We start from the raw sequence: 26,233 nt of genomic DNA on the forward strand, positions 1-26,233 counted from the left end.
CTACTGCACTGTGATGTCTTGTTTTCCCCACTGATGCCTCCTCCAAAAAATAAGTAATTCTTGTGCCCTTCTGAGACTTGTAGTCACTGAAGTTGGTTAGAATTATTAGTTCTGCACAGGATAAGTTGCATTACATGATACAATTGTCAATATTTTACAGTCATCGATGACAGTAATGACTATAAAAAGCAGCTCTAGACTAACCATATGCTCAGCCTTAGCTCCCACATCATTTACTTCCTTGGTGAGAAATCAATGACACACGGGCCACATGTACACCTGCACCAAGCTTGGCAGGGTGGCCTCCTTTCTAGAGTTTTAGGAAATTGCTCATCTTACAGATGCGGAAACCAAGGTCCAGAAAGGGCTAAACTCAGCCACGTCCTGGCCCAGACCCAGCTTCCAAAGCTTTGTGCTGGTTGAGAGCTTTAGCACTTACCGGCTAGGTCTGGCAGACAGAGGAGGATAAACTGATAGGGCTGGGTTTGATTGATGGATGGCTAGAAGCCACAGGTGGATCTAATGCACTCAGTCTGGGAAGCAAAAAACAAACATTAATTGCCTGATGGTGTTAAGAGTGGAGGAGGTTGCTTTCTAGATGAAATTTAAAACTCTGCTACACAGATGCTGTCAATAAGTGGACTGAGAAGTACAATAAGTACTCCTTTGAAGGTGGTACTTCTTTCACATTAAAGATGGGAGGCAGTGGTTAAAAGTGTGGTGACTACCCGAATTTAATTCCTGGCTCAGTAACTTAGCTGTGTGACATAAGGCAAGTTACCTAACTTCTCTAAACTTCATTTTCCTGACCTGTAAAATGGGAAAAATAATAGTACTTTACACAATTGTTAGGACTAAATGAAAAACGTCACCGAGAGAGAACTCGACATGCTCCAGGATGCCTGCTGTTATCATGCTGTGGTTAAAAGAAAAACAACTCTTGTGTTACAGAACATAATAATCAGAATTACTTGAGATACCCTTAACCTTTTGAAATGTAATAGTTTGTCAAGTTAGTGAAGGGACAACAAAACCTTTCAGTCGAAGGTGTACATACAGGTCAATAAAATTTGTTTGAAATACAGCATTTTATAGTCAAATACAGCAGTACACACTATGGAGCAATTTCTGAAATGTTACTACTTCTTACTACTCTCCCCCTGCCTCCCCAAAAAACAACCCTGGCAATAAACAACAAACAAAAAAACCCCACTAGGCACAGTTGCAAGTACCCTATTCAACATTTTTTTAGAAGACAGAATGTGTGTGTGTACTGTATATATTATTTATTTATTTATTTTCTGTATATATTTTTTAAATGTGTCCTCCAGATATTTTAATTTTTCCCTTGGTCTTCTGCAAAAGGAAGATATGTAACACATCTTCAAATATACTTAGAGCTTTATCTTAATATTAATCATAATGATGATCTTGAATTACCAGGAGAAAAAAAGGGTACTCTCTTTAGAAAGGCAGAAAAATACAATTTGTAACTATTTTTACCTATACTCAATTACAAGATATCCCAGCACATGAAAGTTACCCCTTTGTTTAAAACAAACAAACCACCCCATCAAAAAACACACTCCAAGGACCCTAGAAGCTTATTGAACTACAAGTACCAATATTAGTTTCATCAGAAAAACCAAGAAATGGTGGTGTTGTCCAGTGGAGGACCTGTGCAAAAATAAACTCTTCAATTTAATAATGTAAAAACAAATATGTCACTAAAGTTCTTGAAAAGCACTGGAAAAATGTGTGTGCAAGTAACTGAAATCTGTGAAACAGTTACAATCACCAAGATATGGAAGGCTTAATTTTTCTATTTTACTTAAAAAACAAAAACAAAAAAACAAACTGGTGATCAGTTTCTGATAAATTCTGGATTTGCCACATCTCCAGAAACTGTACAAATACAGTTCTTTGTTTTACTTATATTACTTATAACATGTGTATCACAAGGCAAATTTTCTTCATGCTTTACTTCAGTAAAATGGAAATAAAAACCTTTCTCCGAAATCGGCACTAAAGTTGTTTTGAGTTCTTAATAGCAAGGAGATACATCCAACTAAAAGCAGAATGAACACAGTCATACTACACATCAAATCAAAATTATTTTCTTTATATCATCAGCAATGAGTAACTCCAGAGGTAGTATGGAAGAAACGAGCATGGATCCTATCAGGTCACAACCAATGAAGAAATTAAATTTATTTTTTCCTATGGTTTTGACCATAAATTGCTTTACATATTCAGGACCTGAATAAAAACCACTCTCAGCAGAAACCCTGGTCCATTAAATCAACTGACATATCAATTTACAACTTTCAGGACTGCAGATATAAAAAATGTAAAGTATAAAATTATGAAGTTTGAAATGGTTTTAATCATATTCATTAAAAATATTTACATTTCCCAGTACTTACTTGACAAAACCCCTTGCAATATAATTCTACTCTAAACTTTTATTTATAAAATGAGGCTCATTTATGAGATTTCAATGAATGTTATACTGCAAATTACTTACATTCTGTAAAATATTTTAAGAACTTTTCATATCAAAGGTAGTTTATATTGGATTATCTGAAACCCAATAGTGCCCACAGATGAGCTTCTTATAATTCTTTTCATTAATGCTTGGAAAGCACTGTGAAAATGAAAAGTGCTGTTAAGTGCTATCATCTCCCTTAAATTTTAACTTACACTGTGTGCACATTGTGAAATAAACACATATGCAGCATGTCCATGTTTTGATATGTATTTTTATTTCCCTGCAGTTTTCACTTATCAAGAACAAGTAACAGGGAAAGTTGTCTGAACTAGTGCATAAACAAACATTCTGAAACACCACTACACGTATCTAATATACAAGAACCGTATAAAAAAAGTCACTAAAACACTACACTGTGAAGGTGTCCAACGCTTACAGTCAGACGTTTTCCAACCCGTTACTTGCCTTGTAGCCACAGGAAACCTCTCCAAAACTGAAAAGACAAAATCTTGCCACGACCCCCCCCTCCCAGCACCCGGGATGGCTCGATATCTAGACCTCCAATGGTTACTGCAATCACACAATGCAGTACATACCTGGCAAAATATCCTTTATGTGGTGTGGTACAGGTAAAGCCAGTTAAAATATGCAGTCTTCAGATAAAATGTAATCCTTGAAAAATGTTCATACCTGCACAGTTTAAATGTGCTAGATGCATAATTTTTCCTAGTCCTTTTTTCTGTGTAATCATTTTTTATAAACTGGTATTATAAATAGAAATATACATTCAAAATATATGGAAAAGTGAGTTACTACATTAAATTTGCATGTATCGATCCATCCCTTTCCCCTGCACAGTAATAGAAAATACTATTTTGCCTTGAACTTCATATTTGACAGTGAAATGCCACTAAAGTATTTACCAAAAAGTCCATCTAGTCAAATTGTGAAACAAAATGAACCAAGTGAAAACTTTACAGTTCCTTTAGAAAAAAATTACAAGAATTTCATTTCCTAGCTATGAATCTTTAACTTTTTAGACACAAAGTTGGATTTATTTTTACAAGATACAAAATGTAAACATGGCAAAATAAATAGTTAAAACAAGTGATGCAGGATCCCATTTCATGCTCATGATCCCATTAAAGAATTATTTTTTAAAATCCATTCAGTTGCAAATTCAAGTGCAAAAGCATGATGATGAATATCTACTATTCAAGTAACAGAAATAATATTGATGATACAAATAAACTATATTACAAGGTAGTGATTTTCCCAATTTTACAAAATATACATCATATATCGATTTAACATCCGATATACTCTAGTCCATTTAGGTCCATTGTTACGCTCTGTGATCCACAGAGTGTCGCCTTTTGCATTCAGCTGGAATATGAATGACTGCACACCATCAGCACAGGTCAAAGCCACATGTTTTAGGTTATGTCACTTCCATAGCTACTGTTGTCTCTGCTATTCCATTTAAACCCAATCTTTCTGGTTCATGGTTCTCTCTATAATAAGGCAAAGAGTAAAATAAACATTAATACTCTCTAGAATATGATGTGTATCACTTAGTATTTATAGATACATTTTTATGTAATTACAACAAAACACATACTGCAGAAGAACATCTCCCATTTTTATAATTTCTATACAGGAATGAGGAAAAGTTTTCTTCAGCTAAAAAAATCCTAGTAATTCCTAAGAACTTGATTATAACTATTTACTTAGGAAAGACAGTAATTTAACACAATATTTCAGTAGAAGCCAATGATAAATTACTTATGAAATATATAACATATGACAATCCAAGTGTTTTTACAATAGATGGAGCATATGATGCTCAAAAAGAATAATCATTTGGAGCACAATATTATTTAAATTATTTTCTACTATAGTTTAATTTTACAGGTTTAAGGTCATGTAGTTATTAATCCATACAAATCAATTTTTTTTATTATCACGCATTAGTGTCACAGAAAGAAAAAATCTGAAATACATTATCATGGATTTAGTTAATTTCAGAATATTCTCAATTTTAAAATATACATAGAATAATTTACTTTCCCTTTGTGTATAATACTGAAGAAAATACAAATTTTGATTTGAAAACTAAAGCTCTGGAAGCTAATAACAACTCTAGCCTTCCGGACTGTCTACACTACAAAGAAGTAATAGAAGAATAAATTAAGCTTCTAAAATAGACTGATGTATTTTTTCAGTTTGATGGTTCCCAAGTTGATGTGGGGTTTTTTTCCTTTTTTTTTTTTTTACAGTTCTGATTGGCATTTAAACATCCTACCAGTGACCTCAAACAAATGATCTAAGTCACAGAGCTTTAGACTAAGCAGATATTCAGTATCTGTTGAAAAGCAAGTCCATCAATTGACAAGACATCTATTGCTTGAGCAGTTAAAAAAAAAAAAAAAAGTATCTTTCCTCCCACAGGATAGCAGAAAGGGACAGAATGATACTTGAAACACACACAAACACACACACACACACACACACACACACACCTTGCTATGCTGCTGATGGCACTGCTAGGAGTAACCTTTGGCACTCTGTCCATACTGGCAGCAACTGTGGCAAGTTTTAAGGCTGTTGGCGATGGTGCTGAAGTCCGTGTATTGATATGCACATTGACTGGAGAAACAACACTGACGTTATTGAGGTGCACTGCATTTGTCAGGCAGGAATTGTTCATGGGAAGTGTTTGAGGACTGCTTGTGCACAATGCTGGGATTAAGTGGTTTGTAGTGGTGTGGCCAACTGTCCTTACAAGTTGTACAGCTGAAATCCCTGGGCTGGATGATAAAGCCATGTTGGTGGAGTATAATGTTTTAGAGGTTCCTGAAGGAGAAGGAAAAAAAAAAATCGTTCTATTCAAGTCATGAGACATTAAACTTTTTAAAAAATTAGGAGCTTAAAAATAAAAAGAAATGCAAACATTTGTAATCTAGTTAAATACCAAATTAACCTTCCACATAACGGCCTCTCCAAAGAGACCTTCTGATTGGTAACATATTCACCTGTTTCAACCCCGAAGACACCCTCTTTCTACTAGCCTACACAAAAGGGTTTGCAAAGTATTGTCCTGCCTCCATATTTGGAAACTGTATAATAGGACAGAGAGGTCCTCTCTGGAGATTGAGGGCAGGTGCAGATGAAGGTTGGACTTCCATTAGAATTTACACATGCAAGAACATCAGTAAGGAAGGGCAATCACAATCATGGGTATATGTAAAAGCAAGAGGAAAACCCTAGGGTCTGAGCAGTAGTCGAGGGTTGATAGGAACAGCAAATCTTTGAGGACTCTGTAGTAAGCAGCAGAAATACGTTCACAGCAATACTGTATTTCATGAGGAGGAGTCAGAGAAAGCAGGCCTGTGAGTATGTAAGACTGGGAAGGTAAACCCAATTTCCAATTTACTGATAAATTGTATTTCACCTTTTTATAAATGTACAAATGATTCAACGATGATGGTTAGCAATTAGCTCGATGTGTTGCCTAAGATGTGAGGCAACTGACAGTATGTGGATAAAACGAGGCAGGGTGAAGTGTTACATAGGTAGGAATCCAGTGGGTGTGGGAGGAAACAGGGAGCAGGCTCTATGTGAATTCTAGAAAACATCCAGCTATTCCACCATACATATCCATAGATATTATGAAGAGTCCAGACTGATTTCTTGTACGATGTTTTCCCTTGGATTTGAAAACCAAAAACCATACCTCGAATCACTGAGTTGCAACTTTGAGCTAGTAAGTATCACATGAAACAACAGGCTTACCTGAAGGCTGGACTACACCGTTTATGTTGTTGTGGCCAGTGTTCTGTTCCTTGGTTACCTCACTGCGACTTGGAACAGGTGCACTGACCACCGCAGATGCAGCAAAATGGGCGCTGGCTGAGTCAAGTGTTTTAGACATACAGTCAGAGGTGCTTGAGCCCTATAAAATAAACAAAATTAAACTCTCAGCTTTTTAGACATGAGTTCATGAACATGTTAAGAAATGAGCAAACTCAAGAGGCTGCTGCCTTTTTCATCTTGAACAGTTACAGGTGTTTAGGTTAAGAGATCTAGGACTCGATAGGCTATTTTCATCATATGAAACAGGAAAGCGACTAAAAACTGGGAAGCAATTATTTATGAGAAAGAGCTAGGGTAGTAAACAACCCAAACCTTTAATGCCCTATTCATCTTGCCAATAAGTGTTAATGAATGCCTTTAAAAATACTTGACAGTCTACATACTATGGGCAAAATGAAATAACAGAGATGACTAACAGTCATTTTTGTCCCAATGTAAAACTGTGTCTTAGCCTAATGTTTCAGTAGGTTGGACATACCTGAGATTCAGAGAAGGAAAACAAAGGCAAAGTTAATGGTCATATTCCTTTTGATTCTGTATTAAACTGCTTAGCTGTTACTAACAGCTTTTTAGTGGCTTAAACAACGTGAGTTTATTCTCATACAGTTCTGGAGGCCAGAAGTCCAAAATCAGTCTTACAGGGTCTTATCAAGGTGTTGGCAGGGCTTTTTTTCTTCTGGCAATACAGTTTTATAAGGTATTTTTACTCTTATCCCAACTGTCAATCATTTAATGGTGCCTAGGAAAACCTCACCTAGTGGCAATTTTTTTTTCTTCAGGGAAATGTGATTCAAATAGGCAAAGGGCTATGTTGTCTGGATTTATGGCACAAGTCGAGACAATTACCTCTCAGCTCATGGGGCATGTTCACATGGCACTTAAATGCACAGGTTAGGAAGGAGTTAGGATAGTCATATCCTTGACAAAAATATTTCTGGGGGAGTAGGGGTGGGCGATGATGGTTCTAAGAGAATATAATTACTTCTATGAATTCTTAATAACCCTTCCAAAAATATGTACTTATTTCTTTCCTAAATTAAAAATACTATATTTGGCTCTAGTGCTCCTCTCATAAAATATAAACTAGTCACTTAAAATTATGTAAATGAACTGAAAAGACACTTAGGTTTGATCTCCAGAATCAAGAGTGGTAATGACAAGGTTATCTTCTGTGACCTGACTAAAATTTTCAGAAAAAGATATAATTATGAAAGAAAGGAATAGACATAACCATGATTAAAAGACAGGTTTACCTGTGCTTTTGGATGTGTCTGTTGCGAGGAATGCTGAGATTGCTGTTTCTGCTGAAGCTGAGCAAGTTGCTGCCTTTGCATTTGAACTAACTGCTGTTGATGAGTCTGAAATTGCTCTTCTGTGATACCCCCTGTCACTGGAAAAGGACATTAATTTTAGAAATACATATGTTTTAAAGTACCTTTAACAACACAAGTAGAATACAATATGAAGTTATTCCACGATTAAGATGAAAAGCAATTTCAAATCACAATATACATCAGCAGCAAAGAACTGAATAAAAACGACAGATCTTTCAGCCAAAGTGGCTTATGCTAATATCTATGACCTTCTAATATCACATGCTAAAAAAGTTCCTATATGTAGATTTTACTGTATAACGTAGTTCAAATATAAGGATTCTCCCTTTTATTCAGACTTAAACCATAGTTTAAGCCAATAGATTTGATGTCTAAAATAAGTCCTATCTATAAAAACATGGGCTGGAAATCAGAGAAGTGTTCAGCATCCTCGGATGTAATCAACTATGCTGTAACCAACTGTTAACAGTTACTAAATGTCAAATAAAAAGAAGACATTTAAAACTTTTATTTAAAAAATTACTTAAGAAAAGTTACAATAAGAAACACTTTTTTCAAAGAAATGTAAACAAACTTTCATTCACCACTGATATTTAAGGAGATCACTGATAAACTGATTTAGAGGACACAAAGCTATCTCCACAGAAGTCAGTATGTTACTAGAGTCACAAAACATTAAATCACATCAGAATACATGTACTACTAGAGTAATTTTACTCTATTTTTCTTTATTGCTTTCTTTCCTCTCTCCCAACTATTTCACTTAATCAACAAGTATTTACTATGTATGACGAAAAGTGCTGCATTAAGAGTTAAGAATGAATACAGGGAAAAAATAAATTAAAAAGAGGGTCCCTGCTATAAACTCCTACAGTGTAGTTGGGAAGAAAAGATACATATAAAGAAACACCAACTAATATGAGCCAACCTTTAAATGTAATCTAGCTATCTAATCTATATGACCTGAAGGAGTTTAGATAGGAGACTATACCTTCAACCTATGTTACTTAACTAGCCCCCGTCCCCAAGTTCTCCATTTAGTAGGATCATAAATGAGAAATTTAAAAAAAAAATTTGATGGTAAATTAGACATATAACAAGTTATGTAAAGTACAGCTTATTTTCTATGAAAAAGGAATTAGGCCCCAGAGATGGACAAAGCTTTATATATACCTTCATTTCTGTTCTACAATGTTATCATTAAAATTAGTACTGGACTATCAGGAAAAAACAGTTCTGAGATAGCAATTTTATTTTTAGAAGATTAAAAAAACTGGGCCTATGATAGTGCTCACTCTAAAATTTTACTATTACCTGTATTTTTGAAGTACACATTAGTTATCTTACTGAATTACCAACAAAATCAAATGTCTTTCTTTGCACATGTTAAGTTCACTGCAAGTATTCTATTTTTAGATGAAAAAAAATTTAATTCTAAATTTAATATCTTCAAAATGAAATGAAAATGTGAAGTATTCATGAATTTCCAGCTGTTTGAAAACCTTGGGAGAGATGAAAAATAGTTTATTAGATACAAAGCCAGGAAGGAAAATCTTAAGTTAAACCCAAATAAATCTGTTTAAGTCCTATGTGTATAAACAGCGTACCAATTCAAAAGAAATGGACTTGGAATCTGATGTATGGTCTGCTCACTCAAATTCAGCGTTATGTTTGTCCAGAGCTAAGATTTATGTTGTGATGAAAAGGTGAGAAGTCACAGTGGTTAATTTTAAGTGAGGAATAAACCAAATAAAGAGAATACACTTTTAGTAGCTATTTAAAAATTGAGAGAGAAATGAGAATCTTTTCTTTTTCCAAAAGCTTTTAAGTCAGACAATTATAAAATCTTACTAATCAGAATAAAGTATACATATAAATTACTAGAAAGAACAAATTGTATTCTTTTAATAAAAAAATTACTTTTGGTTAGTAGTCATTAGCTAACAAAGTGTTGCCAACTAGAGTATTCTACTTGCTTTTATAAAAAGATGATCACTTTATGTAGCTATTAAAAAGGGATGCTAATAAAATTTCCTGTTTTCTGGGGGGATATGTCTACTTACTGCCCTGACTTGTTGAAACCATTAATTTGCTCAGGAACCCCATCCTTTTCCCCATAGAAAACTCATAAAATCCCAACCAAGACGCAACTGAAATTACTCAAATAAATGTTCAAGTGTTGCCTAACTTTTTAAAACTCAGGCTGACTTTGATACCAAAATTCTCATCCCTGATTCTGTTATTAGTTGAAAACCACTGATATAAAACTTAATTCCAAAATATGGATATGCTTAAAATATTACATTCATTTTTTTTCCTCTTCCCCCTCACCGCAAGCTCAGCATGTTGGATTCATTCTTGACATCTAGTTCTTTTTTTACTAAAAGGTGTTTTGTGCTTGAAAAATGCTTATGTTCCCCATTCAGAATTTTCTAGAGCATTAAACACTTTTAGACAAAAATAGCAATTAGTAATCATGACACAGAATTAGAACACATACAAAACATCCTCCCTAAATGACCTCTTTCATTTTGTTAGGGTGAGTGGAAAGTGGTAAGAAATGTATGGTTTTAATGACACAGACACAGTATTGAATTATCATCTTCAGGGTTGACTTACTAGTAGGTGGAGGATGGTAATGTGATTGAAAGCACCTTCTCCACTAATTATTTTTCCTTTCATAAATTACTGAAATACTTCCATAAGAAATTTATTTCTTACATTGGCTTTGAGTTATCAAGAGGCAAGCATTAAAATAACACCAGGAAAAGGTCATACTTAACAGTGTGAAGAAATCTCTTTAGGAATGAGATACAGAATAGGGGTCCACTATGGATGGGTGGTAGTGGCATAAAGGGGAAGTGGGAATGTATGAAAAGAGAAACGATATCTGCTTCTCTTGCTTAGGGCCAAGCCAAGTTCTTTCTACTAGTTGCTCTCATGAGTTGCTAGCTTAAAAGTAAAATCCATGCTGGTCATCCATCTCCCCTACCCCACACCTCCAAGTCCTGTCAGTTTAAAAGTAACCACACTCTGATTGTTTTGTGAAGGCAATATTTCACTATTCCAGACAGACAGGAAGTGTTCCTTTCCCTAAGTAAGGAGTTTTGCAAATCTCCCTGGGTAACACATTCTAATAGGTCACATATTACAGAATTTCCCCTTTTACGTATGCAAATATGTCATTCTGTACATTAATAACACACTTGCATTTCTAAATATTTTGTGTATATAACTGACAGTCTGTTTTTCACTAAGCCTCTAACCTTTCTGGCTTTCTTTGTACCTGGCTCTTTACCTATCTTGGGTTTATCGGTCTGATTTACTCCTCAGATGAATCCATGTACTTTTTCTTAGAACACTTGTCACCATCCTTAGAATGTTGATTCTGTTTTCAAAGATCCTAGGCATCCCTCATTTCTTTCTTCACCTTTCAGGCATGTGGTTCCTATAAGGTGGTTCTGCTAGGTTGGTCCCTCATCACCTTTCCCTCTCATAATCTGACAGTGATCCATCAAAAACATACTCTAGGCGTCTCCACTAGATTTTACACTGCTGTATTGATTCTAAAGCCCTAGATCACTGTTCCTTAAACTTGGGCCCATGGAGAATATATTCTTGAGTACGTGTGAAATCTTTACAAGTATTTGTCAACTCTGTACTGATGTTTCATTGATAAACTAATAAAAAGAAAAATCTAATCAAAACACCTTCTGTATTTTCTGGATGACCGCCCCACAACAGAATATAAACATATGATTTTTGGGCTTGTACCTGCTGCCTTTTTAAAATAGTCTTTTAACTTTTAATGCAGTGTTTCTCAAAGTGGGCTAAGATGATGAATTCTTGGGAAGCCATGAATTTTTAAAGACACTAGCTGAGACCAAGTTTTTGTAGCTTAATGAAGAACATCTAATGTGGTAGGAAAGATTATCTAAAAGTCGAAATGAATATATTATTCAGCACTTCTTCACCTACCAGGCAGGTCTTTGTTATAAAAGTTTTAATACATGCTTTGTTGAAGCAATGCTGACTATACGCAATTTTTGTTTGTTTTAAAAGCTAGATCTGGGGCTATATGGAGGGGGAGAGAGATCCTATTTTAAACCTTCTAGGTCATAGCAAGGAATCAGGTAAAAGTTCACATAAAAACACTGGAGCTACTCTGAGGACAAATCTTCCAATCCATGAAAGACGACATTACCTGTCCAGGACTACACATCCTATAATGTAACTAATGAATAAACTGAAAAACTGTGGGGATAATAATGAGGGTGAAGATGGGAGGTGAGATGGTGAAGGGGGTGGGGAATGAGGAACAAATGAGATGTGAAGATAAAGAAAACAGACTAAAGATCCATTTAAACTTCCGACATCCAAGCTAAATAGTTATAACTGAAATTTCAATATTTTTCCTTTAGCAGTCAAACTAAAATCTTTTAAACTCCTGAAGTCTGAATCCATTTCCTACCCTTAGAAGTGACCCTAACTAAAAAAATAAATCCTTGTGAGTACCTTAGCTAGTTGTTAAAAACATAGTTTTACCTTTCTTAAAACTTTTATGCTTGCAAACATTTTATGGCAATTTTAAAAAGAATGGGAAAAGACACTGGAAAAATTAAAAACCAGGAATTTCTCTTGGAAAACTGCCCAAAATGTTGCTGATTTTACAAACTGGTAATATTAAGATATTTGAATCTGGTCAAAAGCTTCAAGAAGAGTTGCTAGTATCTATCTATTCAGTATACAATACAAATGAGAAAAGAAAAAACATGTTAACTTGCAACGATACTTTAGTCTAAACCAAGATTAAAAGTAAATTAATCCTTAAAGATGCTAAAAAAAAAAAAAGCAAATTAATCCAGCCCTTCAAGTCTGAACAAGCAATGCTACTTTTAGATGTGAAATATATTTGCTTAAGGTTAGGATTTAAGAATAGTGTCTCAAAAGAATAGTTAAATACTGCAGTTTCAAATGACTGAAAACTTTACCACCTATTTATATAAAGAATATAATATCTGTCATGTATAATCCATGTATAAGCTCCTTGAAGGTAAGGATTATTGTCTTCTAAAACTCTGCAACTTTTAAACACTTAACATAGTGCTTTGCATATATTAGATCCTAAATAATTATGTATAAACTTAATTTTCCTTGGTTATCCACTTGCTATGTTCAGCACATCTATCTTTCCTTTCTGTCCTGCTTCTATTCTTTGAGAAGAGATTTTCAATTAAGAAAACATACTTTTATTTAACAGTTAACTAAATGAAGTCTTTAGTTCTTACTAATAACTATGACACACAGTTCTATTTGTTTCCCTTTAAGTCCATTCAGTACCGTATTGAAAATAATAATTAGAATACATTCAGGACACAGAGATTATGACTTGAAAAACATTAACTGGGTTAAGAACAACATAAAAGTAAGAAAATACTTTGCCATTGGCCCTCAAGTTCAAGGTTGTTTTTTTTTTTTTAAAGAACTAAGGAACTTGTGATACAAATAAATATTATTGTCAAGTATATCAGGTTTCTATTTATTTTTTCCTCCATTATTTATTTATTTTTAAAATTTTTATTGGAGTACAGTTGCTTTACAATGTTGTGTTAGTTTCTACTGTACAGCAAAGAGAATCAGCTATACGTATACGTATATACATATACGTATACATATATACATATACATATATACATATATGTATATACATACACATATACGTATATACATATACATATCCCCTCTTTTTTGGATTTCCTTCCCATTTAGGTCACCACAGAGCACTGAGTAGAGTTCCCTGTGCTATACAGTAGGTTCTTATTAGTTATCTATTTTATACATAGTATCAATAGTGTATATATGTATATATGTCAGGTTTCTATTTCTGATTAAATCCTTTATTTGCCGGGATTTCCCAGCTGTGAAACAGAAAATTCAGTACTTGACTCTCTGCCAGGTAACTGACGAATATCAGTCCTGTTACTCTTAAAGACATGCATGCTCTCCTGATCAAGTCCACGAAGAGTAAGCAGAAGGCAAAAGTGTTAGACACACAGATTAAAAGAAACCAAATATATGAAGATTCAATTCTTTTGTACATGTCCATCAAATATAAAAATATAACTTAAAAAAATTCCTATAACCTTCTCTTTAGGTAGAAAAGGAATTTCTATCAATATTTACTGAATTATAACTGAATCCACTTAAAATGATCTATCCAGAACTGAGAAACTATGTAATGAATGTAACTGGTACAGGTGGGTACTTAAAACTGCCACAGGCGAACTCCCTGGCAATCCAGTGGTTAGGACCCCGCACTTTCACTGCCGTGGGACCAGGTTTGATCCCTGGTAGGGGAACTGAAGTCCCACATGCGGCATGGTGTGCCCCATACAAACAAAAATACTGCCATAGCTTTTCAGCTGTTTACAAAACTGCTGTTAAAAAGACTTGTTTCATTATGAATTTATACACCGTGCCTAATATTTTGAAACAAAAGAAATTTGTTAAAAACAAAACACCTTGTGGCCTCAATGACTAGAGGGTCATAGTTAGCAGAGAAAAAAACTTGAACAAAATCCTTTACTCTAGTAATAAAAAATTAAATACCTATTTGAAAGACCTGATTCTAAAACATTGATTCTAATGTAGCTTAGCTGTTGCTTAAACCTTGAACTTTTTTAAGGGAAGAAAGAAATGGTACTAAGTTGAGACATAGTACCATTACATAACATACATAAACATAAGGCAGGAAAAATTACACAGACCAAAACTACTATTTTTTTCTGATGGTAGGGGAAAGGCAAAAATAAAAAAAGGCTTATTATCTACGATGTTAGCATTGCATATTTGTGATTTAAGTTCCCTGAGAAGTGCATGCATGCCTAAAATAATACTTTAAATGCTTATTTTATGCTGATATATGGTAGTGTCATAAAATTCTAGAACTGACTGTATGGAATTATTTACGTTACATTCTGAATCCATACATACAGAGTACTGATGATATAATAACATGCGCAACAAACATTTTCTGGAAAACAGTCGAGTCACATAGATCTGGAGTGTATCAGGAATGTACAGTAGAAAGCTGCAAATATTTGGCCATATTCAACTTAAGAAGGAACATATTAAAATCACTTTTTTGTTACGGTATTCATTGGTAGAGAAAAACTTCAATCTATGGTCAAATCTAATTATAAATGCCTATATATGATGTTTTTAAACTCACTTTTTGGCAAAAACTATTGTGAGTAATTTTTGGTACAGGAATTCCAGTTAAGTTAAATAATTTGAACAATGTCTTAGAGTTGGCTCAAAAAAAGATTTGACCTAATATTCGTCAACTTCCTACTATTTTTAGATTTCTAAGAATCCTGCAACCTGAAGTCATAATAGGTATTTATCCATCTGAGCTTCAAAAGGTCATTAAACTTCACAGACTCATGAACTTTATATAACGGGATGCCATTTTCCTTACCTAAATTCGTTTGGGAGAAAATTAACCAACTAATTTGGAGAAATGATATGCCACCTTCCAATCATTCAAACAAATCCAATTTTCCATAACAACCTTTAAATAGATAAATGTCTAAGTCAAGTTTGAAAATAAACAGTTCAGTAATTAAGAAAGACGGAACACTATTGAGACCAAATGTCAACCTAAAATGATTTAAAATCACTTTGAAGAAGTTTAACAACAATTTTGCATACTAAAATGCACCATCTAGGAAATAATTTAGAAATATATACATTTTAGAGAAAGAAAGAATATCAATAGTATAAGTCAAGCCACATCTAGCTTTGCCTCTGGATACCACGCATTTTTTTGCAATGTATACATTACAAAGACATTTATAAATTATACATACTTGTATACATGTGATAAAGAGAAGACTATCCACAGAAGAAAACAAATCAAGATTACATTTTAGATCCTCTAGATGTTATATTATTTTATAATGCCTATGTATATTAATTTGAATACAATGTCTCTTAAGAGGAAAAACCTTTCCAATCTCAATTAGAGAGGTAAGTTATCAGACCAAAATTACAACTATTCATAGGGAACCTCTTTAAAAATCATTTTTCAGAAAGAAAACTTTTAATGGTACTCCTGAGAAGCAATGCTTACATTTAAGCAAAGTTAATATAATAAAATGAAAATTTTCTTTAACAAAAGCAGACAGTATTGTGCTATGATGATCTGACAGCAGCTTATAACCACTTTGCCCACAGGGAATTCCCTATGCATTGTGCCTACACGTTCACCATACCAGGCACACGCATTCAAAATACAAGCCAGTGGTTTTATAGGTATCAGTTAGGACATTTTGGTTAAAATGTGAACCACAATAATAGAGTTTACTTTCTTAGGTTGGAAAAAAAATGTAATAGGTTAAGATAAAGTTCCTTTCCTCAGTAGGATCATGAAAATAAACCTTCAAAATTCACCCTGAGAGTCTATTTAGTGGATAATGAAAAATTAAGGAGAAGAGGATATACTTTTAACAAAGTGACAACTTACCTGATATGCCATTCTTGCTGGTGTTCAATAAAGCTACAGATGCTGCAGAAACTCTTTTATTGTTCACAGTCTGCCCTGGTTTTCTTGAGGTACATTCTTCACTATCACTGTCCTGTAAATTTAGTAGCCTTGGCTGGAAACACTGTAGTCGACATGATCTGATATTGCTTAATATTTCAGAAAGGGACAGTCTATTTTCACAATGTTTACTGGAAGCATTGGTCCGAGAGAAATTAGAAGAAAAGTCTATAGTTTGGGAAGCGCTTGAAAAACCATTCAGCATTTCAGGGTCTATCTGTTTCAGGACTGGGTCATGTTCTGTGGATATCCGGTCCATTATGACCCTGAAAAGCAATATAAAGCCAAATATTACCTAGAAGAACTTAACAACATTTTCTTTATACCCTCCCTTCCAGCTTGTAAACAAAAACCAGGTCAAAACAAATAGTTTACCTTCCACCTCTGCCAATTCGCCTCCTTGCAAATCCTATACATCTTCTCGGGACTGTGAGCATTGTAAGGCAATGCCTGTATCTCAACTTATCCAAATCTACCAATTCTGAATTTTCAAACGAATGGTTAGTTTGGTCCAAACGAGGCTGCAAAAAAATAAATAAATAAATAAATAAATAAAATAAAATAAAAACTCATGGAATGATTCTGAAATGAAGAAAAGTTAAATCATGATAAAAATAAAGTAACTACAGCATTAGCAGAGAAATTAAAATTTAGATATAAAACTTTAAAATTAGGGTTTAAATATTAACCAGGTAAAATTCTACAAAACTGACTTAAAAGTTCACTCACCAAAATAACTCAAACTAAATTTAGTTTGTGACTACAAATACATTTAAGATAATATTATATTTTAAAAGAAATATATCTTTAAAGAATAATGTGGCTTTTAACATTTATGTAGAAAAGTAGAGATAATGAAGTTAGTAATTTATAGACTTCCTACAGAGATAAACTAGAAGGAAATTTTTTGGAGTAAAAATTGCACTTCAAGAAGGTATGCATGTGTCAAATTCATACTTCCTCTTTACTTGTAAGAACATACAGTCCATTTCTTTGCCTTCCTATTTCTTCTAGCATTCTATTTTTCTATGTTACCACTTTCTGTCTCCTTTTTCTCAAACACATAACTTATAAACAATTCTCTACACCTCTCCTACATTAAATACATACACACACACACACACACCTGAAAAAGCTGTAAGTGTATATGTTTACCATAATGCAACAAGAAAAAAGGTCTCCAAAAGCCATATATGAGAGCCATCCTCACTACTCCATCATTACACCTTACTTGAAACCTTAGCATCTGGAAGTGAGGGTCATTCCTTGATATAATATGCACCAAAACTTGACTTAACAGCACAAAGCATTTTCTAAGTGGGACAAAAAGTTATGAATATAATTATTTGACAATATATTGCCATGGGGGAGGTTTAAAAATGATTCCTTTATGTTTGATACTTACTGGGTTTGTATGGAAAAGATGGGCTTGCCCAAAAGTAAATTTCAATAAACATTCATCAGCCATCTAGGGTTCCATTAGAGATTCTGGGCTCACCTAACTCCAGCAATGACATAGTGAGTAGCTGTCGTAACTGCTGAAGTAATAGTTAAAGCCCAAAGTGAGCTAGATTTCTAAAATATGAGCAGTAATCAATTTCCAAATAAAGGGTTCTGATCTCCTTTGAAAGGACTCAGTACCTTCGAGCATCTTTTATTGGTATCTGCATAGGGGATATTAAATAAAAAATGCTGATTGACTTCCCATTTTTAGATCAAGACTAAGTCACCCTGACATGAGTTACCTGTTAATTCCAGTTCACAAAAACACCACAAAAAATAAAGTTCTTACAGCATAATACTGGCATCCTGCCCGCCTCCTGAAAGCACAGGGACCATCAGGATCATTTTCTTCTTCAGGTTCTGATATTGGGGACGGTACCTAGAAAAAGAGGCATGAAGCATTCCATTTAGGAGTTATCAAAAGTCAACAATCTTTGTAATGGTCTAAAATTAGAATCTGATCACAAACAGTGAATCACTCCTATATTACATACAGTAGGCAGTGAATTCCCCAAAACATTTAAAGATTAGCAAAATTTTTCTATGGTTAAAAATCATTATTCTTAATGGACTGGTTCTTGCAGGTGAGCTCACATGGTATTATTGCCTAACTGTTTCTGAACATGCAAGGATTATAGGCTTAAAAAGATTAGTATGGTTTTTATATATCCCATTTACATTTTGTAAATATTATACGTGGCCATAAATACTTTGTAATAATAGTTATGCTTCACCTATAAGTAGAGATGTTTTTACACAATAACTTTATTTCTCTATAATAAAGTCCAAAACTAGGAAGATAAAAAAGGTTTATGAATAGCCTCCCATCCCCAAGACAAAAAGGTCATACATTTCACTCAAAGGGGAGTCCCTTATTTCCCCTCATTTTTATAAATCACTTTTAAAATTTAGCAGATCAGAAGCAGAGAATCAGAAGAGGAAAGAGGACCCACTAAAAGGTAAGCAGACTGGTTGCAGAGAGAAGTACTAAGCCCACCACCTGACAGCAAAAGAATAAAGACTTTCAAAAAGCTGTCACATATTAAAAAGCACAGGACCAAGTGATACTAGGTCAAATATCCCTACATAATCTGAGTGGACCTCTAGGGCAGCACTGATATATTATACAACAGCAAACTTTATAAATGTCATCAAAAACAGATTAAATGAAATACAAATATACTCTGATATGGCAGGGAAATAATATGGTTTAGATAAATTTCTACCCATAATGGTTAAAATTAAAAAAAAAAAGTTTTAGTACTTAAGTTTCAGTTGTCTCGCAATTTCACTTTGGAGTACATCTCTTTTTCTGACAACGCTGACTCAACCATTTTTACTTGCAAATTACCTCACGAATCCCTCTCTTCCTATTTTGAGAGGAAAAATGCTTTCTCCACATTATTTCCAAACTGTGGTAATTACCACTGAGCAGGGTCATCCAGGGGAGAAAGGCATTTGTTTGAGGTTCCAATATACCTCCACCACACTATGGGGGAGACACAGAAATAGTAAGCTGGGGCTAATTCTTCTTCCTGGGGAACAAAACCCAAACCTGAAATTTGAAAGGAAATCCCAAATGTGAATTTTACACTTTGATTCCTTTACAAATCATCTACCTCTTTTAAAATATATACAGGAGATGTCACAAAGCCTCAGAAATTTTTTGCATCCCTTCCTCCTGACTACCCCAGGAGGGGATTCCAGGATTTGGTCTGAGACATAGGAAGAGAGAGCTGATGTTAGGAGAATCAGAAGCATGATCGAGAAGAGACTGGGTTTTTATTCTGCTCTGCTGCAAATCAGTTGGAGAAGTCTGGTTAAAATGCTTGTTCTCTTAAGGCTCCCTATTCCTTTGTTCTTGTTTATTGGACAAAGAAGAAGCATATATTATTTTAATTATCTTTTTAGCAATAAAATCCTGATTTTGTAAGAGCTACATTCTAAATAGCTGCCTCACTGAATAATGTCCAACTCTAGGTACATGCCTACCTACAGTTTAGCAACAGGGGAATACCATTCTAAAAATTAATGTTGTCAAAGACCTAGTATAAGGACTCAGAGGAACCTAAAAGTTTCAAAATGCAATTTCATGTGGGAATGGGGACTATATGAATAAACATATGAATTTAGAACAGAAATGAAGATCCCTTAATAGATGAGGAATATATGACTAGTATGCTGAGTGTGTCTATCAGGATGGATGGACTGATTCTAGCAATAAGGGAAAAGTTTCTACTGGACATAGTATCCCCCTGGCATCATTCTTAAAGGGCTGGGAGTGTACAGCAAAACTTTACTGGCTTTTATAAATGCATTTATCTAACTATGTCATTTCTTACTTAAAATTCTTTAAGAACTTCTCAGTATATATAAGGTCGATAGAGGCCATTTGCCATCTGACTACTACTCCAGGCATCATTCCGTTCACCTCCCTTCCCCTTTGTGTTTTATGCTCCAGCAATGCCAAACTGCTAGCAGTTCCCTCTAATATGCTGTTTTCTCTGCCTTGAGGCCTTCCCTACATCTTCTACCTGGGAAAGACCTACTATTTGTTCTCTCATTCCTTCAAATGTCATCTAATTAATGTCCCATGACTATTCAAAGCCCTGCCTGAGTCTAACTACATGATCCTCTGACAATTTTAATAAATGATTTCATTTAAGTGCTTTTTAAGGGCATACGAAATTAAACACATTTTTGTGCATTTGTTACAACGCGTATGAATGCTAAAATATTATCTGGGGTAGAAAAACTAAATCATCTACAAAAGAATAAAACTAATATAATCTAGCCAAAGGGGACAAGTTTTATGTAAACTCTAGATTTTAAATAGTTACAACAACAAGGTGTTTTATGAACTGTCTTGCTTCCAAACATATCTGTCATGTTGGTTAAAAAAAAAATGTTTTTTAAATCAAGTAAGTCAAAATGTTAAAATATGATAAAGCTTGTTATAGTACTCTCTTTAGGTTGCCTACAACATACAGAAAAGAAAAAAGGAGGGCATTGCTAGATCAGGTGCTAAACAATGTATGTTTTAAATAGATCCTTTAATATATAAAATAAGGTCTTGTTTTAAAGATAGCACATATGAAACAAAAATTAAGATTTTTACACTGCAAACATTTTGCTATAAAACTGTTGTGATATAACCAAATAATTATTTTCACAAGTTAAAACTTGAACCAGTTCTAAATTTTCTTTAGAATCAAATAGTTATTGCCAAACAAATTAGCAGAATTTACATTAAAAGTTGTAAAATACAATGCTGGTGGAATTATTGTTGGTGAATATTTACAATGATGTATTAAATGTCTTAAAATATTTATAATCTTTAGTTCAGGAATTCCATTTCTAATAATCTATTTTAAATACAGAGGGAAGAGGTAGAGATGTCAATTTTTGTAAAAGGGAAAGCTGAAAACCACCTAAATGCTACACAACAGAATAAACTTTATTCAACTGATACAAAATAACAGAAGCAAATACCATTTCAGTAACAAACATAAATAACGTGGAAACTGTTTATGTCATACCATTAGGCGAAGAAAGCAAGAATCAAAACTCTAAGATGTCAATTATGTTTTAAAATATAGCAATACAAAAGACTAGAGGAAAATGTCTTTAAAATAGTTTTAAAACAAGCACCTGTGGAAATTCATCTTCATCTGAGCTGTGAAAGTCATACTGCTTAATGTCACTCTTATTGATCACAGGCAGTGTCTCAGGAGCGGGCTGCTGAGACGCTAGCAAGGCCTCTGCTTTAGGCTTCTTTGGGTACTTCTTCTTTTGACGAACCACATCAGAAGCCTCTTCTTTCAAAGACAAATGATGCGGGTGCTGTTTACATGACGATTTTTCCCCCAAAAGGAAGAAATGAAAATCATTTTAGAAAGCACGAAAAACTATACTGCTCTTTAAAAAACATACATTTTTACCCCAGAGGTGATTTTACTTTCTGGTTTTAATATGCAAAAATTATTATGTGACCATAAACTGAAAAATGTTTTGCTTTCACAAATTACAGTGAAAAATAATTATGACACTTAAATTTACTTTTTACATTGTTATCAATACTTAAACTAAGATGTTAATGATTTTTAAAAATTGTTCTATTATGCAATCCAGCATTTAAAAAGTATTTAAATTATATTTTAATTTTATTTAAATCTACTAATTAATGATGAAAATTAACAACTATTTTTATTTTTAAAATGACTTGAATTAGATTATAAATTCATAATTCATTTCTATGCTCATTTTCAATTTTTAAAAATGCCTACATGTGGGGTAACTTTTTTGAGACAGATAAGCTTATTAATTAGGAAAAAAACTTCACTTTTTCAAATGAATAATTACTGCCTCAACTGAACAATAATCAAACTGTTCTCAGGTACCCCAGAGTTCAGTGGTGGTATGTGAGAGGCCATCTGGCAAAGAGACTGACTGATGGGGTGGGTTCTAGCACCCACCTCTCCTCAACAGAGCAGCTCTGTTTCTGTTTTAACATATTGCCATTCTTTTTTTTTCTTTTTTTGGCAGTACGCAGGCCTCTCACTGCCGTGGCCTCTCCCGTTGCGGAGCACAGGCTCCAGATGCGCAGGCTCAGCGGCCATGGCTCACGGGCCCAGCCGCTCTGCGGCATGTGGGATCTTCCCGGACCACGGCATGAACCAGTGTCCCCTGCATCGGCAGGCGGACTCTCAACCACTAAGCCACCAGGGAAGCCCTTGGCATTCTTTCAATAGATAGAGATCTACTACTTTAAAAAGTTTGAAAATGACTGTTCTAAGCATCAAAGTACAAGCACTATGAAAGTGTAAAAATATTGAGGAAGTTATACCTTTCCCCATGTAGCTCAGATTTTTGTAAAAACTACTTTAGGGTCAAAAATGTTACACATGATGAAAATGTTGCTTAAATGCCAAGTTACTGAGATATAAATGGTTTTATACAATGGATGTAGCTATGCCATCAAAAAGAAACCCCCAACTTCTCAGAAACTACTTATATTTTAAGGTGGGATGTGTGACAAAGGAAATATAGTTAACTATGTGAAACAGGGTAGAGCAACAATGGATGCAACCATATTTCTAAAATTAATATTTAAATAGGGTGGGTGTTTAATCTTAAAGATGATCTAAAATAAGAATCAATATATAACAAAGGCTGATTCTGTCAGTAATTTGGGGTTGAGATTTTCATATTCTACGCCTACCAATAATATGCCTTGGAAAAGCATTGATTTATCTAAAAAGGATTTTTTAAAATAATGTACAAAATGACATTTATTGTATTATTTATGGCGAAGCAAGTGTGATTTAAAGGGTAGGTGGGCTAGATGCCTGTGATTAATAAGAAAGAACTTTGCTGTTTGAATTGACATGAGTTGAATAATGGAGGAGTCTTCCTGCTCCACATTCTTCCTTGACCTTTAGGAATGAACCCATGAAAACTGAGGATTGTGCACATTTTTAAAAGATGAATTTTCCACAAACACCCTAAGTCACTTTTAAAATCTTGCTACACAGTACAGCTCTACTGTCTAAATGCTCAGCCAATAACCTGTTTCTTTTTAAAATCTAAGCTCCTTAAAGGTTTTATTAATTTTTGTATTTTTCAACTGAATACTTTAATATTCACTTGGAACAGTGAATAATGAATAAATATAATTCTTCAGTCTAAGAAACTAAAGTAATTACTAGTGCTCTTTATTAGGAAGAAACTGTGATCCAGAAGTTATAGGACTTTTTCAAGTCAAGACAGATAGCAACTGATAAATGCTGGTTATGGCAATGGTGATGACAAAAAGAATAACTTCCAATAGTCTCAATGAGGAAAGCTTTAATTTTAGATTTTGATGCCTGCCACTACGATGCAGGATTTGCTAAGGCTCGTGATAATAACTAAGCTTTAATTACCCATATTCTATAAAGAAGCAGACAGCATAGTTGAAAGCACACTGTCTTTGATGTTAGACCTAGACTCTGCCACTTAACAACTTTATGATCTGGAAGTCACACAGAGGTAAAAATCTATCTCAAAGGGAAGTTATAAGGATTAATGAATCAACGTGTGTATAAAAAATCCTAGCAAAGTGCTTGGCAAAAAGTAGGAACTCAAGCATGTTAATAACTTTCTTCTTTAACCAAACTATTATAAGACAACTTCAGAAAACAACTATCTGATCAATACTACCATAGATGCTTCTCCCCAGAAGATACTCACCTTAGTTTTACATTCTTGGACTTTGTGATGATTTCCATTATGATGAGTTGCTGGAGTGGCATATAACTCTTTTTCTGATCTATTGATCTTCACTTCATTAAGGATTTCACCACCATAGTCTCCCAAATGATATCTTGAAAAGGAAATAATATATAAGAAAATGTTACAGTTTAAAAATAAAAAAGAAATAAAAAACCAATGATACTTCATTTACTTGGAACACAACTAATCAAACAGAGCCAACAATTAATCAGATTATTCTTTTTTTTTTTTTTTTTTTTTGCGGTACGCGGGCCTCTCACTGTTGTGGCCTCTCCCGTTGCGGAGCACAGGCTCCGGACGCGCAGGCTCAGCAGCCATGGCTCACGGGCCCAGCTGCTCTGCAGCATGTGGGATCTTCCCGGACGGGGGCACAAACCCGTGTCCCCTGCATCGGCAGGTGGACTCTCAACCACTGTGCCACCAGGGAAGCCCAATCAGATTATTCTTAAGAGAGAAAACTTACGGGAATAAAGAAGCCCATATTTGGGATTTAGTAAAAACAAAACCATCCCCCACCCCCACCCATCTAATCTCTAAGGGACACAGAAGACGGAATCCTCATATATTTTATATTTTCAAGCACTAGGAAATGATGTTTAGAATGCTTACCTCAGCAAACACACAAAATTTTGTTAGGTTTAGCACAGTCTACTTAATTATGTAGGAAAAGGATGATTACATCAGAGAATACATTTTCAAAATGCAATGAAACAAGTATTTCCTAACTAATCAGAAAATAAAATCAAATAAACATTTATCTCTCTCAAATTTTGTTTAATAGAAACTTTAATTCAGAGAACTGGATAAAATGATCTCCAAGTTCTTTTCTAAATACAACTCAATGATTCTGCAACAACAACAAAAAATTACATATAACGGATATACACTACACACAAAAATATCCCCCAAATTTGCAACCCGAACTGGTAACTTAATCTGATTTTTAAAACAAAAAAGTAGTAATCACAATTTTCAAAAAATGTAGATTTTGTTATATAATCAATTTCAGTTGTTATAAAGCTTAAATTTGGTTACATTTTGCCTATCATTTGACTAAAGCTGTTACTGGTTTGTAATAGTAGCAATGTTACCTTTTTTCCACAACTTCTAAGGTTAAGTGCAATAATTCTCGTTTTGTTTTCTCTCTTCTCTTAATCATTTCCAAAATTGTTATAGCTCTACTAAACTCTCGTCTCAGCTTCAACATCTTTTCATAAGAGGCTTCATCATTCTTACGATTCTATTGAAAATAACAAGTTTAGAAGAATAAATCCAATTGTCCACATTTCCAGCTTCATTCAACAAAATCTTATCAGACCCAAATTCATTCTATAAAAGCAAAATGTTAAAAAATCATCTAAAAAGCAACTACATTAAGAGGACCTATTTAACTCTGAAAATAAAAGTATAAGCAAACATCTCAATAAATATTAAAAAAAAATGTTGCCAGCTGTTGAAAAGATGGAATGACATAGAAGGGATAATTCCAATGTAAATAAAATTTTTAAAGTCTGTCTGAAACAAAACCTACTATATCAGAAAAATGCAGTCTTTTCATTTGGTTACAAGGTATTTTGCAATGACAGAGGGAAAGAGTTGTCAAATCAAGGTTACCTAAAAATAGCTAAAATGAGAAGCTTATTTGGGGGCTGGACAGTTCAATACACTACAGTGTAAACAATCATAATGATAAGCAAAGCTTCACTTCAGAAACTCAGATATAAAACTGATTATGGGATATAAAGGATCTCAAGGAATCGAATGATCATGCTTCAGTGTAGTAACACCTAATTACAGAGTAGAAAAGACATCCAGTGAAAAGTCTGAATTTCATTAGAAGTTCTTACTTTGAACTGTAAGAAGTAACTTGAACTAACTCACAGGTGATAGTCCTATCATAACTAGAGAAGGCTCAATTGTAATTAGCAGCATCATTTGCATATAAAAGTAACTGTTAATAAAAATATTTTGTTCAATCAAATATCCACAGAATACTTACTTTATATTAGGCATGGAACTATTTGTTTTAAAATAGACCACTACCACCCCTCATTCTATATGTCTAGACAGACTGCATTTAAGCAAGCTTTCCATACCTGACTTAATAAAGCAATATGACATTAGAAAGAACCCAAAGAAAGCCAGGTTTCA

The 26,233-nt window shown here is 34.0% G+C and overlaps 1 protein-coding gene across 2 annotated transcripts in view; it reads right to left on the bottom strand.

Annotated features, from left to right (window-relative positions):
- Positions 1-2,744: 2,744 nt before the first annotated feature.
- Positions 2,745-26,233, bottom strand: part of EPC2 (enhancer of polycomb homolog 2) — a 106,900-nt gene continuing 83,411 nt past the window's right edge. For both annotated transcript variants that reach the window (XM_030852816.2, XM_060302463.2), the window contains exons 5-14: positions 25,174-25,322; positions 24,041-24,173; positions 21,461-21,652; positions 18,099-18,188; positions 16,682-16,827; positions 16,229-16,572; positions 7,621-7,757; positions 6,287-6,446; positions 5,014-5,347; positions 2,745-4,005 (exon numbers count right to left, since the gene is read on the bottom strand). In XM_030852816.2, coding sequence (XP_030708676.1) covers positions 3,933-4,005; positions 5,014-5,347; positions 6,287-6,446; positions 7,621-7,757; positions 16,229-16,572; positions 16,682-16,827; positions 18,099-18,188; positions 21,461-21,652; positions 24,041-24,173; positions 25,174-25,322 — 1,758 coding nt within the window. In that variant the 3' untranslated portion in view covers positions 2,745-3,932. The remainder of the gene's footprint in view (positions 4,006-5,013; positions 5,348-6,286; positions 6,447-7,620; positions 7,758-16,228; positions 16,573-16,681; positions 16,828-18,098; positions 18,189-21,460; positions 21,653-24,040; positions 24,174-25,173; positions 25,323-26,233) is intronic.

Source organism: Globicephala melas, chromosome 7 (genome assembly GCF_963455315.2).
Source record: "Globicephala melas chromosome 7, mGloMel1.2, whole genome shotgun sequence".
Lineage (NCBI taxonomy): Eukaryota > Metazoa > Chordata > Mammalia > Artiodactyla > Delphinidae > Globicephala > Globicephala melas.